Here is a 17,946-nt window from a genome sequence, read left to right on the forward strand (position 1 = left end):
AATTACTATTTTTTAAAAAAGAATTTAAAATCAAGCTTACAATTCCAGAATTTTATGTGCACAAGTGTTCATCATTCATATTAATGAAAAATACTTCATTCAGTTTTAAAAGGGTCCCAACGATAGGGAAAGGGAACCTTGGTGCTTGACTTTGGTAATGGTACTAACCAATGCATATCCACAACAGCTGTATACATAAAGCTAAATCAGCCTGTGTCTTATTTGTGAGAATCAGTATGCTTATTATTCTTGGGCCTTTTATTACACGATAGCATCTCAGCTCTTTCTGCCAGTGAATATGCATTAGAAGAGGCATTGCATCCTTTTAGAATGGGGGTGGGTGCAGCACAAACCTAGGAAACCCACAAAGGATTTGGTGGTGGAGGGAAAGAGGCCATGGCTATCTGAAGACACACACCCCGCCCGCCTCAGGGCCAGGTTGGGACCCCAAGAGGGGTAGCTTTGGCCCTTGGGCCTGAGGTTCCCCTCCCCTATTCTAAAGGATACATTGGCCTACCTTGAAACACTGAAGGCACTAGGGAAAGTGTCAAATAAGTGGAAAGAGCCACAGAGTTCCTCTGTCGGGAGAAGAGGGACTGCAATGCTCTGCACCCATTCATGGGACCAGGTCTCACTGCAGCCAGTAGGATTTACGTCTGTGTAAACGCGCCTAGGGTTGTTTTCCTCTCGCCAGGCAGCCGGACCCAGCCGCTTGTATCGTTGCAGGTTTGCAAGCGAAAAGGTGGGCGCTGACTGGGTCTCGCGGCGCCTTTAAGCCCCGTGAGGTGCAAGCTGGGAAGGGCTGAGGAATAATGAGCGGCTCCTACCAGGTCCTGGTTAAAAGAGAGGGTTTTCCCATCCTTCCCGCAGGCCGCTCAAGGAGGGAACAACACCGCTGAGGGAAAGTGAGTCTGGGCACCTGATCTGGGGGGTTTTCAGCCATAGGCTGAACTGGAAATAACGTCCCCGGCGAGTGCAGGCATACCTGCCCTGGCACGGCGGGGGGGATTCCCCCCTCGCGCCTTGTCCCGCCGCCGGCCACAGCTTTGGGCCCGAGGTGAGCCGAGTGGGTGCGGCGGCAGGCAGGCAGCCAGGAGGGATTCTCGCGCCGACACCTCCCGGGAATGAGTGCGGAATCCGCGTCCCGTGCTCCTGCTTCCCCCCTTTCTGGGCAGGGAAGTTGGTGGCTTTGTTCCTATGGCGCGCTCTGCGTCTCCTCCCGGCCGGCGCCTGCGGCGTGAGTCCCTGGAAAACGCGGGGCCGGTCCTGTGACGTGGGTTTCTCCTCCTCAGCGCGTCCCGCTGCTGCCTCCTCGGCCGAGTTCTCAATTGCGCCCTTTCGCAGCGGCGAAGCGAATGTCCTTCCCGAGCCCTTTCGTCATCCTCGCGTCTCCACTCTGCCCGCTGTTTACTCCTCGCGCCGCGAGCGAGAAGGATTATCTCGGCGGGCAGGAGGCGCGGGGGAGCGCCTGCCTGGAGTCCTCTGCGGAGGGGAGGGATCCTGCCATGTGAAGCGTTTGCCTGCTGCTGAGAGAGAGAGAGAGAGAGAGAGAGAGAGAGACCGAAGAGACGGACCCGGGTCTATAATTATGGTCAGTCATGGCTTGGCTGGCTTACTGGCTGGGTGAGGTCCAGCGGCTCTCGCTGCTCTCCTTGTTTACGGCTGCTTTGGCCATCGTAGTCATCTACCTGGTGCAGTATGGCCTGAGAACTCTGCGGCAAGGCGGACGGAAGCCGCCGCCGCCGCCGCCGCCTGAACTTCTGCAAGGGGACGAGGACTCCGTCTTCGCTTGGTTGCTGTCTCTGAACAGCTGGAAGAGTGAATGGCAGAAAGCGTGGATAACAGCGCTGAACGAGGAAGCCAAATTAAGGGCGGTAAGTGATGGCCCGGTGGGCTTCAATGGCCATTCTTACTCTGAAATGGCATTATTACGGGACACTGTGTGTGTCTGTTCATAGGGCATCGTGTGTGTGTGTGTGTGTGTGTGTGTGTGTGTGTGTGTGTTCGTTCGTTCGTTCGTTCGTTCTATTTCATTGGCAGCGACATTCATAACCCACTTACACCAAAGCCTTTTGAAGCCAGGAGTTTGGCAACCAGAAGTAACTAACATTTACTTGGAGATTAATTATGGAGCATACACTCAAGTAAGCATGTTATAATGCTTAAAGCATCTTTATGCTGCAAAAGTGCATGGAATGTAACATGTTAATAGATCATACCGATCTGCCCACATGTTTTTTCTTCTTTGAAACATTCCAGCTTTGACCACAAGCTTGCAATAGTTTCACCTTAATAGGTAATCCTCAGTTTCATGTGGGAAGTAAGCTTTGTTGATTTCAACAGAACATGTTAAATAAGTGTCCAGCCCTAAACATATTATGTAGATGTAAATGCCCTTGAAATCTACAGGGCTGCCTTCCAGGGATGATCACAATGTAACAACTTACTTGATTTTATTTTATTTACCTGCAATCCAAACTTCATAAAAAGTTGATTTTCCCACCGCCAAGATATTATGTGTAGATGGTTGGAGTTCTGCTTCATCTCTCAGGAATGGCAGTGGATAGCATAGGATAAAACCATTCCTTAGCTATATCATGATGTTTTGTACACTGACTTATTCATTGAAGAGTCCTGTGCTGGCCAGTCTTTGAGAGAATTCATTCATCCTTCTTTGTGCCCTACATAGTCATCTGTGTCCCATTAAATATTAATAACTTCAGTTGTTTTAAATAGCAAATTGAGCTGTAAATTGTGGTGGGGTGGGAGGGATGTCAAAGGCTAGGGATCAAGCCTGCTGTAGGAAAACTGATAGGGAAGTAACAATGCCTTGCATGCGTACATCCTTTCCAAGAAAGCAACTGCATCCTCTTCTTTTGAGATCACTGTCTGGCAGTGCAGTGTGTTTTTACTCTCTCTCTCTGAGCCCTCGAAACCCAAAACAATGCTGTCATCGGGAAGCCAATGAAACTGCTTTGCTTCTGCCGCTTCACCACAACAAACCAGCCTTAGAACAAATGTTAATGTAACAGCCATGACTGAGAATACACTATCTATATATGCAGTTTGTTAAAGCCTGACTCCATTGCAACGTAACCAATTCCATAGATTATTTTGGTTTGGGGAAATGCTTATGTTGTCGGCATTGTAGATGGCTACTGAATTATGTATGTGGAGAGGTATGTTAAATGTAGCCTATGGGAACATGCGTTTTTCCCCTTAATGTCCTGTCATTAAAACAATTTTATACTTTTAGTCATGTTTAGAAATGCAAGGAAAAATATCACAGTTAAGCCTAGGAACTTTAACAGTCATGGCCATTCCTAAGCACACCTGATAGGTCTTGCAAATGTTCATGATCTAGTAGACCTTAGAAGTGCTTAACAGCTTGATTGCATTCAACAGGGCTTCAGTTTTATATTTATTTCTGTCCTTCCTTGAACAACAGACTCTCCTTTCCTGCAAATGGTGCATCACAAGCTGCTTTTGAAACTCTGCCTACTGTGCAGTGCACGGAGCTACTATCTGAGAAAAGGCAAATTTCCTGTTGTAGGAGCATCCAGCAACCTGCTTTTCTGTATTGTGGCCACTGGGTACAGTCTAAATGCTATTAGACATGCCTGAATTTGAAAGACTTCAGTTTTAAAAAAAAGTGTTCTCAAGAGCCCCACTGTTTCTGGATTTTATTCTTATTCATTTTTACTCTATCCTTCGATAAAAAATGTTTTCAGTTTTCTAGCTCCCAGGGCACCTTAAAAGTACAAAACTTAAAATGGTTAAAATCATCGTGCAAGATTATAAGAGCAGCAATAACTAAACAGCTAGTTAAACTCTTAAAAGCCTAGATGAATAAGAAGGTCTTCACCTGGACCTAAAACTAAAGAGATGGAACCAGGCAAGCCTCTTTGTGGAGAGCCAATGAGGTTCTGCAACAGAGAAGGCCCTTTCCTGGTCACTGCTCTCAAACTAACCACTGTTATCAAACTAAAGCTGGGAGAACCAAGATGACTGCCTTGGAGTCTGATCTTAAGATCTCATCAGGTTCATGTGGGATTGGGCAGTCCTTTTAGATACTTGGATTCCAAGCCATATAAGGTTTAGTACTGCAATTCTAAGCACACTTACATGGAAGTAAGTCCCATTGAACTTTGGGCCCAAGCTAGATGTGAAGTTCATGTCTTGAGGCCGTGCAAGGATGTGTCCCCACCCCCTAATCAAATAGCAGATATAGCAGAGGGAGGGTGAACTGGCATGACATGGTGGGTGGCCATAGTCCTTTGTACAACCAAGGTTTGTTACATTTTGCTCATCTTTAGTTGTTTTAAAACCCAGCCTTAGAAAGGCTAAAGCCATGATTAACAATGCATCTAGTTTGGCCTGCAAATATACTCACGAGCTGATGGGAGTGTGCAGTAAGGATTTAAACCAGCACTTTGAATTGTGCACAGAAATGGACTGACAGACAGTAAAATAGTTCAAGAACTGGTAAGATGTGTTCTATATGACTGGACTTCTTTAACAGTCTAGCCTGCAGTGGATTTTGCCTATTACATGAAAGTGTTTCATTGATAGGGGTACAGTGTACTTCTAAATGTGTTGCGATTGGGATACTAGATGTTCTTCATGATGCACAAAATTTACCTGGAGCTGAAACTTACTTGCGTTAATGCTTGAGAGTCTGGTTATTATAATATAGTAGCTAAGAAGAAGCCATGAGCCAGAAAATCCCAGGTGCAAATCTTAGCTATTTCATGATCATTCAGGGATGTGCAACGCTTTTGCCCCCGAGGGGCAAATGCAGCAGTGGGTAAGTGGTTGGTGAAGCATTGCCAGTGGGCATGGCTGGAGCTGGCATGAGATGGGACCAGGGCTGGCATATCTGCCTTTCCCCCCATACACACGGGGAAGGTTGCATTGAATCCTCACTTTCCCACATGTGCTCCTCCTGATCACCATCATGTTCTCACTAGCCTGCCAAACAGCTGTTTGGGCTGGCAGGAGCACAGTTTACATGGGGAGGACAGCAAGTGGAGAGAGTCATCCCTGTGTGTCATCTCTCCCCATGAAAGTTGCACTCCTGCCAGCCCATGAAACAGCTGTTTAGCAGGCTGGCAGGAACATAATTTACAGCAACAGCCCAAGCAAAGGCCTGCTTGAATTAAAAAACCCTCTGCCTGCTGGTAAGGGAAACAACCTAGTTTCTAGGGGCAGGTAGTTCCAGAGCCTTGGAGCAGCCACTGGGGAAGACCCTCTCATGTGTCATCACCAGATGCACCTCTAAAGGCAGTGGTACCAAGAGAAGGGCTCCCCAAAGCTCTTAAAACCCAGGCAGCCTCGTATGGATGAAGGCTGTCTTTCAGGTAGCCTGGTCCCAAGCTGTATATGGCTTTATGGATCATAACCAGCACTTTGAATTGTGTCCAGAAACAAATCAGCCAGTGGAGCTATTGTAACGGGAGTAATACGCGTTGGGCTCCCCTATCTCACATCTCCATGACTGGGGGACTTTCCCCTTCAAGAACTCTCTCCAATCAAAACTTTAATGATCCCCCTAGGTGACACTTACAAATAAGAAATTGGGGGTGGGGTGTACTCTAAACAAAGCTTTGCATCACCACAAACCATCACTGGCACAACAAGGAAAGAGTCTTCTGAGACACAGCCTCAGGCTAGATGGCCTTGGGCAGACCAGCATCTGTCAGCATCAGACCTGCCCCCTTACAATATGGTGATAATAACACTGGCCTGCCTTATAGGATTGTGGTTAGAGTGACTGGGAAAACTGATGCGAAGTGCTCTGAATATTCTCAACTGATATATAAATAAACATGGTATGCTGTAGCTCTTACTTGATGTTCTGTTTATATCAAGACAGGGCAACCTGTAACCCCAGGCCAAATTTCACATGGTCCTTGGCCTAAATTCAGAAGCTCTCTGAAAACAATCAGTTCAGATCTCTGGCAAGAGCGATCTATCTTACCCTGTGGGAAAGAAAGGGAGGGGACAGAAAGGTGTGTGTGCGTGTGTGGTGAGAGAGATAGAAAAGGGGGTAGCAGGGAGAGGGAGAAGGGGGTCACAAACCTGCCATCTCTCAGCATGCAGCCTTCAATACATTACTCCCCATACACAACCTAGGAATGTGGCTCTCAACAGAAAAGAGACTCCCCACCACTGTGCTTATAGGTGAAGATCATGTACATGTTCGATTTGCTTATCTGAAGCACATCTGTGAGTCAGCATAAGTTACTTCTTCACTCTAATATAAGCAGTTGTGATTCTACAAAATCTCAGATACCTAATTCAGAGGAAATCAAGGAACTGTATAGCAAGCATATTTTAATACATTTTAAAGGTGTGCATTGTTTTAAAGCTGAATATTTCACATGCCTTAGATTTACACAAGGTCTGCCTGCTCCTAGGCTTAAAATTTATCTTCACATTAAGACGTGTGTGTGGCGAGTGGGGTGGGGTTGGAATGGCATTGTAAACTTCTAGAGGAGTAGATGTGTTAGTCTGTTGCAGCTAAGAGTCATGTGGCACCTAAAACTAACAAATTAATTCTGGCATAAGCTTTCACGATGATGTCCACATCTTGTTTCTTACCTTTTTGTAAAATAACAAACTAGATGTTGCTTGCTTGTGTGTACCTAAATTCAGGTTTAAATTATGTACCATGAAGTAAGTAGAAATCTGAATTGCCATATTTTAGGACTCTGAAAGATCTATTAAAGTTTTAAGGAGTAGAAACAAAACAGCCTGCTGGGAAAAGGTCAGAAAAATAAATTAAAAGTCTTTAAGGTGCCACAAGACTCTTTTATTTATGTGAACTTCATTAATATTCTTTAAATGAAGAAGCACTGTTTCAAATGTTACTTCTCCTCCTAGGACTCCTGGTTATTCACTTTTGAAGAAGATGGAGCTCCTCAGCCTCTGGAGCTTGTGGTACAACAAGTTTTAAATGTGGCGAAATCTTCTGAAGAAAAGGTGAGCTTTGCTTCTCCTGGAAGTTTTTTAATTTGTAGTCTTCTACGCGCATCATATCTGTGCACACTAACCTCTGAAGGGGAATGCTAGGAGAATTTCTTGGTTGTGGACAACTTCCAAAAAAAAGAAGAAAGAAAACATACATGTGTGTCAGTATAGCAATTCCTCATCTGCTACACTCGCTTTCTTTGTGATCACACTCTTTTCTTGTTTTCTTCTTCTTTTTTACGTTATGGTCATTAGCATGCTCAGGGAAAGGGAAAAGTGGCTTGTATTTAAAATGTAATCTTGCTTGCATCTACATCGCTGATTAAATGGTTGCCTTCTTTGGAATTGTATCCTAATAAATATAAACTATACAGATATAAAGACCATTTCTGTGATGAACCAATTCTAAAGAAAAATCTTGAAAGCATTATATATATATATATATATATATATATATATATATATATATGAATGTATACTGGTAATGCCCATATTCTTTCCTAAAGACTATATACATGGAGGAGTGGGGGCTGAATGATCACAGGGTGGGGGTAAAAGAGGGGGGTGGGCTCTTCCCCCACATGCTGTATCCACAGCTGCAATTTGCATAATTACCTGCGATGCAGCAGAAGTTGCTGTGTCATCCAAACCCAGCGCTGTGTGTGGTGGGGGTGGCTTCTTACCCATGCCACAACCCTACTACAAGCCATGGGTTGACAAGGGTTTTGTTCTCACTGGTGTGTGTGTGTGTGTGTGTCTGCAATCACTCTTATGAAGAAAAATGTCATGAGTTGCTCTTCATTTGCAAATTGGACATGAGTATGTTGAGAATTATTGTACTAGTATGTACATGAGAAGCTGAGAAGAGCACAAGTTCTTTCAACATCTAAATTTCAGCTTGAGTATGTTACAGAAGCACTCCTGTGAGGAAATATAAACAAGAATAAGCTGAGGCAATCTTGTAAGTCTGGCCTTTGTGAACATGGTTGCTGTTTTATCTCTCCCTCTCTCTCTCTCTTTATTTTGGTCTAAGTCACACACAGAACAAAATTGATGGAAGACTAAATTATTAAATACATGGACTCCTATCTAGCAGTGGAAATGTCCCTGTTTGTTAATCACTTATTTACACCAATAAACTGACTATTGATTGTAGAAAGTGGGTAACAATTTTTCCCTCTCGGTTTACTCTTTTTGCTGTGACTAGGATCGGCTTATCTCAGCAAACAAAATTAGAATGGGAAACGCCTAACCCACAGCTGAATACTTTCCCCAGTAAGAACTTGTGTATATTCTAGTAATGTACAGGCATTGTCGTGCTAATAAGTATGACTTACATGGATTATTAGTTGGAATAGTTTTTCTCTATTTCTTCCATGCCACCTTTTCTGCTTTCCAGAGAGGAGACACCTCCAGCTCCAAAACTCCAAGACTCCTTTCCTTTCCCCTTACTGGAAAGTGTATTCACCCATTTCTCAAGAGCCAGCCACCACCAGAGCAAACCCTTTCTCCTTCCAGAGGCCAGACCTCCCCCTTCCAGGAGTCAGTCCTCAACCTTCCAGAACATCGCCCCTCTTTCCTTCTCGCCTTGTCTTGATAGGAACATTATACTGGCTGAGTTCGGATGACACGCTAATTAACTGGGGGTGGGGAATAGGATCAGAATGGGAAACAATGGTTGATTAGCGTGTTGTTCGAACTCAGCCTCTGAGTCAGACCATCTAGCCCAGTATTGTCGACACTGGCAGTGGCTCTCCAGGGTTTCAAGCTGGAGTATTTCCTTGCCATACCTGGAGAAGCTGGAGATTGAACCTAGAATCTTCTGCATTTGAAGCATGTGCTTCATCACACTGAGCCATGGCCCTGAGCCATAGCCCCTGCTCTCAAAGATTTGTGCCTCTTTCTTTTTTGTTCCTGATCCCCTAGCCAGCAATTAAGCAAGGGGTTGCAGCATCTGGAGAGCCAGATTATGAAGTACATGTCTCTCCTCCCAGCCTCACAGAACAGGGAGGCACTGAATTGAGGGAACACTCTGCCCCAGCTCTGAATTCCTTTCTGTAAATCCTATTCCAGGCTCTAAAAGAGCATGGAATTCTGAATGTGCTCCCTGAAGGTTTCACAGTGCTCAGGGGAAGTGAAAATTCTTGCAGTGTTAGGAAGTGTAGTAAAAAATAATAACAGTCTGAAATCTGTACACACTTACCAGGGAGTAAATGTATATAGATTGAACTCCACAGGGCTTACTTCTGAGTAGACATACTTGGAATTGCCCTGTAGCAGTGTAATCCTAAGCATGCCTACTCAGAAGTAAGCTCCATTGAGTTCAGTGGGATTTACTCCCAGGTAAGTGTTATAGGATTACAGTTTAAGTGATCTTCATTAACATCTTCTGACTAGTGAGACCAATAATTAATAATAATAATAATAATAATAATAATAATAATAATGAGACCAAGTCTGATGGACTTGGAAGATTGAATGGTTCTGTACTTGCTGATAGGAAAGGTTTACCTTGTGCGCTTTTATAGCAAGTTTTTATTTATCAAATAAAAATAGTGCTCAAGACAGCTGACTTAAGAAGCCTGATATTTTAAATATCTTCCTCAATTTGATATAAAGCCTCTAGAATTTTGATAAGGGATTCATGGTATGTTGTTTAGATCTGATCTGAGGCTCATATACCATACTATACTGAGATAGGAAAAGGAAAGGAACCTCTCGTGCAAGCACTGAGTCATTGCTCTTTTGGGGGATGCCAGCTTTCGCTGATGTTTTCTTGGCAGGCCTTATAGCAGGGTGGTTTGCCGTTGCCTCATTTTACCGACTTCGGGAGGATGGAAGGCTGAGTCGACCCGAACCGGCTGCTGAGTTGACCTGAACCGGCTGCCTGAAACCAGCTTCCGCTGGGATCGAACTCAGGCCGTGGGGAGAGTTTCAGCTGCAGAAACTGCTGCTTTACCACTCTGCGCCACACAAGGCTCTATACTGAGATAATGCAGGTCTATATATCATACTATGTACCATACCATAACAAACATCTTGAATTAAGCCTTGTGTGGAGAGTTGGATATTGGAGGCCTTAAGAAGTGGTGTGGTGTGGTTTTATCACCTTGTAGCAGGCTATTTCCTCCTCAATAATACTTAAGTACTGATTTATGTTTAGCAGGCCTGTACAACTTGTGAATAAGCAAAATTCAGTGCTCTAATAGTGTGTGAATGGTGCGTAACTGGTTGATGTGTAGATAATTCCAGGTGTCATGTACCCATTCCGTGCTCATTTTGGTGAAATGACTTGTTTTAATGCCAGCTGTTTAGCCATTAAAACTTTTGCTGGCAGATTATAATGCCTTAGTTTATGTTTTCTTATCTCGGCACTACAATATGGCAATGTGTATCTTAAAGGCCATCTTATGCTGAGACCAAAGTCACACATTCCTGTTGGACTTTTTGCTTCTGGGATCCTACACTTCATGGGGATTTACTAAAATAAGTGACAAGTAGTTCCCATTGTGCCCAGTTGGCATATCTGAAGGCCCATAGGAAATAATTAGCTTTAATGTCAGTTAACATGACTGGGCTCCATTGAAATAAATACAAGCTTCAAATAAAACAAGGAATGGATCCTGAGAGGGAATGGAATGGGTCACAGGTATATGTAGATGACATTGCTATTCCTCATCATTTCTCCATATCAGTGTCAGACCTGAGAGACTGGAATGACAGCCCTTATGAGTGGATACCTCCTATCCGGTTTCTCACATCCTTGCTGAGTATTGTGCCATATCTGAGTGACTAGTGGAATGACAGACCTGGGACTGGTATATACCAAATATTTGGCACATCATCTGATCTTCGCACATCTATTGTTAGGTAACTTAGTAGGCTGATGGCCCTTAATTAACAACAAATATTTGAATGGGGTGCAATGCAGTTGGTGCTCTGAAGAAGGTAACAGTGTTTTGGAGTGCTGGCTGCAGTGGGCTTTGGCTGTCTGGAGTATTTAAGTGCTGTGCCTCCACCTACGCTCAACCTGTACATTTGTATTTATTTATTTATTATATTTTTATACTGGCCAATAGCCGAAGCTCTCTGGGTGGTTCACAAAAGTTAAAACCATGAAGAGCATAAAAACAACCAACAATTTAAAAACACAAATACAAAATACAATATAAAAAGCACAACCAGGATAAATAAATTTGTTAATAAACTAAATATTACAAAACACTGTAAGTCTCCTCTGATCTTCTTCCAAAGGAAACCTTAACTAGGTAAATAATGCATAGAAAGTCTCACTGCTCAGAGAAATGGGGTGAGTGTAATATGTAAATGTTCTGTGTCATTTCCTAAATGCTAAGCAAAGTGGAATTTAAAAGGTTGTCTCTTTCCTGTAAGTTTGGTTCTAGTGCATCCCTCCAGGGAAGCCCAGAGGAAGTGATCTCAGTAGCATTGTGTTAATAATGCAGATATAACCCAAGCTTATGTGGTATAATGGTTAGAGTGTTGAACTGGGACTCTGGAGATCCAGGTTCTAGTCCCTACATGGCCATGAAGCTTACTGGATGACTTTGCGTCAGTCAATGACTCTTAAATCAACCCTATCCCACAGAGTTGTTGTGAGAAGAAGAGGAGGACCATGTGAGCTGCCTTGGATTTCCTGTAAGAGGGAGGGAAAGGCAGGATATAAACGTAATAATAAATAAATAATGAAATCAATAACTTATTCATGCATCTTATCTTGTATTGATGCTTATTTAATTGCTAAAATAAAACTGGTTGAAATGCTGATTGCGGGAGTGTATTTGCTAGCTGCTGTGCAAAAACAATTAAACAAATGATATAAGTGTATGAGGAATTCTGTTCCTTATCTCTTAATATTCAGTCTTCAGCCAGGTCAAGTTCCAGATCTGAGTTGCCACCTGTCTACTAGAAACAAATATACATACTGTGCAGTGTGTCTTCTCAACAAGTGCAAATCTCATCTGAACTGTCTACTTCTGTGGTATGAGAGCACTCTTTAGGCTGTTGGCAATCCAGGTGCTTGTTTAGCAAATAGATTAAAGTAAAATGATATGTTAGCTGCTCCATATACTCTGCAATTTCATTGTATTTTAGACTAATCTTACACACTCTTATCTAGGAGTAAGTCGTATTGAACTTTCTAAATAGGCATGGATAGAACTGTGCTCTCAGTGACTGTAGGTGTTTAAAATCTATAGAACTTGTATTTCTTTCATGTCTTTTTCTATAGCCATCTTGTATCTTGGAACATTGGGCATGATTAAAGTTTGAGTGGGTCAGGGGGAGAGTTAAACATTGAAATCAGTGGGGCTGGATTGTGGCCATTATGGCTAGTTCAGTAGTTAATCTTTGCTCCTACCAAATCCTGTTAGCGTGGTTCAACAACTTAATAAAATTCCTTGGAGTATTGAAGGTAAGCAATCAGTTCACTACAGTGCATGTACTCACTAGTAAACTAAAATTGCATTTGAGCAGGGAAAACTGTTTTATTTTCCATTCATCATGCTCTTTTTAAAACTGAGCAAACATTTTTGGAAAGTATTGTGAACTGCCATACTTGAAATACTGGATTTACTTTAAATTCAGCCTTGGGAAGGACATTATAAGGGTGTTTAGACTAAGTTTGGAACTTCATAAGGACTAATAATAAAACTATGAAACAAATTAGTGTTTACCTTGTATGTAAATTGACCTATATAAGCTCATCCCTATTTTCAGGGATGTATCCTATATTAAGTACACAGCCACAGCCTTAACTTAACAGCTGCCTTGTTGCACAGGAGTTTGTGTTTATGGTTTTCTAGTACTAGTGATCAAACCAGTCTTGCCCATTTTATGCTTGTGAAATCTTTAACATAGGTTTGGCTGCATTGTGCTGGTAAATAAACAGCATGTTATTTTCTCTGTTGCCAAAGTAAAATTTACACAGATCTCTTACCTATAGAATTTGGGTAGATTCCTGGGCTGATTTGAATGCCTGTCCACAGCTCACTTGCCTTATTATGTCAATTTAGTAAGTAGCAAGGTTTTTTACAAAGTGTTACCTGAATAACACTTAAAATATTCATGTGAAAGCCAGAGAGTCATACCCTTTTGCTTTTGAAAGTAAAATGATACCAAGTAGTCCATAGGAATCGCTAGGCAAACCTGTTCTTAGGGAAAGAAGATACCTTGAGAAAGAGAAGCAGAGCATGAGATTATAATAACCTTTGTCACTGTTTTCAAAGATTTGTAGAAAATGAATGAAAAGAGGAAACACTTTTCCATGCTTGCCAGTAGGCCCAGAGTAGGAGTGGGCAACTTGTGGCCTTCTAGATGTTGCTGGACTGCAGTTCCTATCAGCCCTAGCCAATGGTGGGGGCTGATGGAAGCTGCAGTCCAATAATATCTGGAAGGGCACAAATTTCCCACCTCTGGTTTAGAAACTAGTCTCGTGGTTCACTTGAGGACACTTAAAGTAAACTTTAGCAGAAGCAATAATGATAATTGTCATAAAATAATAGGCTAGTTCTCATGATCACCAAGCTATGGCAAGTGCCAGATACTATTTGCTTAATCACTTGCCATGATGCAGGTTGTCCTGTCATCCAAACCCAGGTGGCATGGCTTGTTGGAGGGAGCAACAACTCTCAAATAACCCATGAACTGTTTTAGGTTATTTGAGGGTTGTTTCCCAGTCCACCAAGCCATGCTACCTGGGTTCAGACAAGACAACAAGCTGCACCCAGGCACGTGATTAGGCAAATGGTGCCCAGAATGCACAACAGCTTAAGGAAGCCACAGTGGCTGGTTCACATGATATGGAGGTAAAATAAGCCACAGTAGCTTATTTTCCTTCCCTGTGTATGCCAGTTGCAAGGTGCCTAATTGGCATAATTTCCTTTGCTGGGCGTTGGTTGTTGTAATATCTGTACCAGGCAAGGGTGAGTAGCTGGGATGGTTTGGGCATCATGGCAACGCATGTGGGTAATTATGCTAATTAGGTGGCTTGCAACTGAGCATGTTCTGTGAACATGTAAACCTGGTCAATGTGTTCTTACTTTAATCTTACAGTCCTGAGCTAACTTTTGCACGCTGAATCTATGGCTACAAAGGTAGCATGTAAAATATTTGTGTATTTTGATAGGACGATGAAAAGACCCCAGTCAGATACATTTTCTCCAGGAACTGATACATTGACACAGAACTTTAGGGCTTCAACTGATAGAATGTGATTTACTAATTTCTAAATCTCTTTATTTTAATTTTCAAATGGCATGAGGAAAAAAGTAAGAGGGTTGTTCTTGGTCATGTTGTATTTTTCTTTAAAATTGCTTTTCATTTTTAAAGTTGAACACCTGGCCTGTTTTTGTTTGTTTGTTTGTTTTTTTGTTTTGGCAGAAAATAACTAATCTGGTTCCATAATAATATATCTTCCTCTAAAAGTCATTGCTAGTTAAGTCATTGACTTCTCAGATATTAGAAGCTACCAATTAATCTGAGAGTTGTGCTTATACGACTCATGGTCTCAGATCCAGTTAGATGAATTTGTTCCATTGAGTCTAATGAAATTTAATCACAGCTAACTTAACAGAACTGGGGCACTGGTATGCCTGAAATAAATGACCAGAGCAAATGACCTCCGTCTTGTGGCTCAAATAACTGACTTGATGTATTTTGATATTACCATGTAAAAATATCAACACCAGAAATCATCTTCATCACTTTTCCAATAGACACTTTACCTATCTGCTTGGAAGCCAGGTAGGACCAAGCAAAAGTAAGGTAGTGGTTTCTTCACCCTCAGTGGACTCCCTTGGTACACAGGAGGATAAAAATCGGATAAAAGAGTCATTAAAAATAAAAAATAAAAATAGCCTGAAAGGGACCTGTGAGCTTCCAGGACTTATAGATTGTTGATGGCAATTGAACTTATAGAAATAAGAAAATCTAAAATAACTTGTCCCATTTTTGATAGATGGAACTTCCTAGTTCTTCCCAACCCTAGTAGAAATGATTGAAAACAAGAGAAATCCAACATTTAAGTTTAGGTGGGATTGCAAAGCAGCTTGTCTATCCAGAAACAGAAGGTAGCAGCAAAGACAGAAGTTCATGCTTTTTCTAATTCACATCTTATTTTTCACTCATTTTATTGTGAAAAAATGTAGTTTTGCAGTTTTTATAGTTGTTTAAACTTTTTAAAACAGCTGCACATCAATCAATGGAGCACAAAGCTCTGCATGCATATGAGTGCTGGATTTGGGCTAAGAAAGAGACTGAAGGGGCAATTTAAGGACATTTACCTTTCGGTGCAACCTGAGGAAGGTTTGTTTGACTGGAAATATAAATCGCCCTCAGCTGGTAGAGTACAAAGCAAAACTGTGGATAATCTGGTCTCTCTCTCAAGTGCATCTCCCTACCCCATCCCACTGTTCAAAATTCCATAGAACGTGGTGGTGGTGGTCTGAGAAAAACGGGAAAGGGAGAGAAGGAATTGACCCGCTGAAGCTCTAACAGCTTTTAGTTAAGAATTCTGGAGGTGGGAATGTGCGCCATGAGATTAAACTGCCCTCCATGAACTGTACAGGGAAGTTTGAGGAGGGACGAAAGGGGGAAAGACCATCTTCCTCCTTTCCAAATCTCTAGAAGCCGCTTGGTCTGAGATACAGAAATAAATACAGTTTGAGGGCTGATAACCAGCACTATATAGTGAAGGATGAGAAGGTTCCAGGAGTTTGGGGGTGGGTGGTTGGGTTAAAGGTGTTCTTCCACTCCCTGCCAGTGAGTCCAAATGTTGCTACGTAGCTCCTGTTCCAGGATGGCTGAAGCGCTGAACTTGGACACAACCGCCAGAGGCTGGGGATACAATGCAGCATTTTGTTGGAGGTCCTCACTTGTTTTAGTTAGGTATTTTAAAAGAAATGTACTCTAAATGTACACAATAAGCTTTGGTTCTAGTGGTCAAGTTTCTGTGCTTGCATTATTGATATTGGGAACTCCTGGTTTTTCCTTATTTTAGACCAAATGCATTGCAACAGTCAAGACTTGAACTGTAGGCTCAATGAGTTTCAGCCACTTAACATTCAAATAAATAAATACACATAATTGTAAATGCACCCACTTATAAAGCCATGTTTCATTTTTATTCCAGGTGGTCTCTTGTAATGTAATTGGAAATGCTTTTCATTTTATTCTCAATGTGTCCCATACTTCACCTGTTACTGCAAAATGTCAGTCTTACAATGTAAAGCTATCTCCACTTCATTTGCAGGTAATGTTTCAAACTTCTTTCTATAAATCTTCCATTGATGTCTATAATAAAAGGTTTTATTCTGTTTTTTTAGGTTAGTCTAGATATCCTTGTAAGTAGAGTTCTTTTCAGAAGTTCTCTTCAAGTTTATATATTGGTTACAATGAGACAATCTTCCAAACAATGGTTTGGAGGAGCAAATGGGCTCAGCCATTTCTGTTCTCATCTCCTTGCAAGCAGGATTTTATAGAGCTGCTTTCCTGTCAAATCAAATACAGTTTGCCATCATGACAAGGCACATACCATGGCGGAAAACAAACCACCTAACCATGTGTGTGAACACACCGGGCAAAACACAACACAAGCTTTCCGTTACCTCTTCTAGGGCTCATCTACACCAAGCAGGATATTCTGGTATGAAAGCGGTATATAAAAGGCAGGAGTCACACTACTGCTTTATAGCGAAATTGAAGTGCACTGACAACTGTTGGGGCCCATGACACATACCATATACCGCCTTCATACCACTTTCATAGTGTTATATCCTGCTTGGTGTAGATGGGCCCCAACAGTTGTCAGTGCACTTCAGTACCACTATAAAGCAGTAGTGTAGATCCTGCAGTGCACTCCAATACCGCTATAAAGCAGTGGTGTGGCTCCTGCCTTTTATATACCGCTTTCATACTACTTTCAAAGTGGAATATCCTGCTTGGTGTAGATGAGCCCCTAGTCTCCCAGGATGCTCCCTAGCATCCCTCATCTTTTTACTGGGTGGCTGGGTGTACCTTAAAACAAAAGCAGACACTCACCTGTTTTATTTTTCAAGAATGTCTCTGGGGCTCATTTGGAGCCCAGAGGCATTCTTGATGGTGCTGGAGGTCAGGACTTCACTTTGCAGCATTACAGCCTCAAAGTTTTTTTTAAAATGTTTTAATTATTATTATTATTTTAAACATTTTTTAAAAAATCAGGAGTATCAGGAAGCCTGATGAGCACCAAGGGAGGTGTCTGTGGGCACATAGGGGATCTAAGCTTTATAGCACTGATCATAAGTGAAGTTTAATAATAAAGAAAATGGCTGCAGTTGATTTCCTGCATGAGCTTGGTTCCAGTTTTGGCCATGGAGAGCAAAAATCTAGTAGTATAAAAATATTTAGATTCTGGCAATAGGAAACTTTCTGGTTGAACAGTTGAACAGTCCAACAGTTGTGTCTAGATTTAAGGTATAAGGTCTGTTTATACCAGCAAAACTGAAATGGCAGTCTTAATAATCTATCATATTAACAGCTGGAACTTTCAATAAAATCCAAAGAGGAAAACATCCGGGTCAAGTGGTCTTTCATCTACACCTCAGAAACAAACACTGAAGTCAAGCCTGTGAAACTGCAAGAGGTAAATATGTTAGCATTTGTTCGTAGCTAACTTCTGACAAAACTACACATTCAAATGAATGTTTACAATAGCACATAAAATATTTGCCTGTCCCTTATTTAAATAATCACTAACACACTGGTTTTGCGCACAATAGGAGTTCCTTCCAAATAAGTACCTTTAGGAGCAGGAGCTGTAGCTGCAGTCCATGACATACTGGTTTGGAAGCACAGCCCTTTGAAAGGATTAAAATGAAAGGCTCTTTTTTATGAGTAATTATAAGCCACTGCTTCCGATACACACTTGTATAATTATAGTCTACAAATCTCTTAGCACTTGCTATAATATGGAGAACA

At 42.1% G+C, this 17,946-nt stretch overlaps 1 protein-coding gene across 1 annotated transcript in view; it reads left to right on the plus strand.

Moving 5' to 3' along the window:
• Positions 1-1,548: 1,548 nt before the first annotated feature.
• C2CD2 (C2 calcium dependent domain containing 2) overlaps positions 1,549-17,946 on the plus strand; it is a 39,075-nt gene continuing 22,677 nt past the window's right edge. The window contains exons 1-4 of the mRNA XM_063126599.1: positions 1,549-1,874; positions 6,886-6,984; positions 16,121-16,240; positions 17,507-17,611. Of these exons, the coding sequence (XP_062982669.1) occupies positions 1,599-1,874; positions 6,886-6,984; positions 16,121-16,240; positions 17,507-17,611 (600 nt within the window). The 5' untranslated portion in view covers positions 1,549-1,598. The remainder of the gene's footprint in view (positions 1,875-6,885; positions 6,985-16,120; positions 16,241-17,506; positions 17,612-17,946) is intronic.

This window comes from Elgaria multicarinata, chromosome 5 (assembly GCF_023053635.1).
Source record: "Elgaria multicarinata webbii isolate HBS135686 ecotype San Diego chromosome 5, rElgMul1.1.pri, whole genome shotgun sequence".
Lineage (NCBI taxonomy): Eukaryota > Metazoa > Chordata > Lepidosauria > Squamata > Anguidae > Elgaria > Elgaria multicarinata.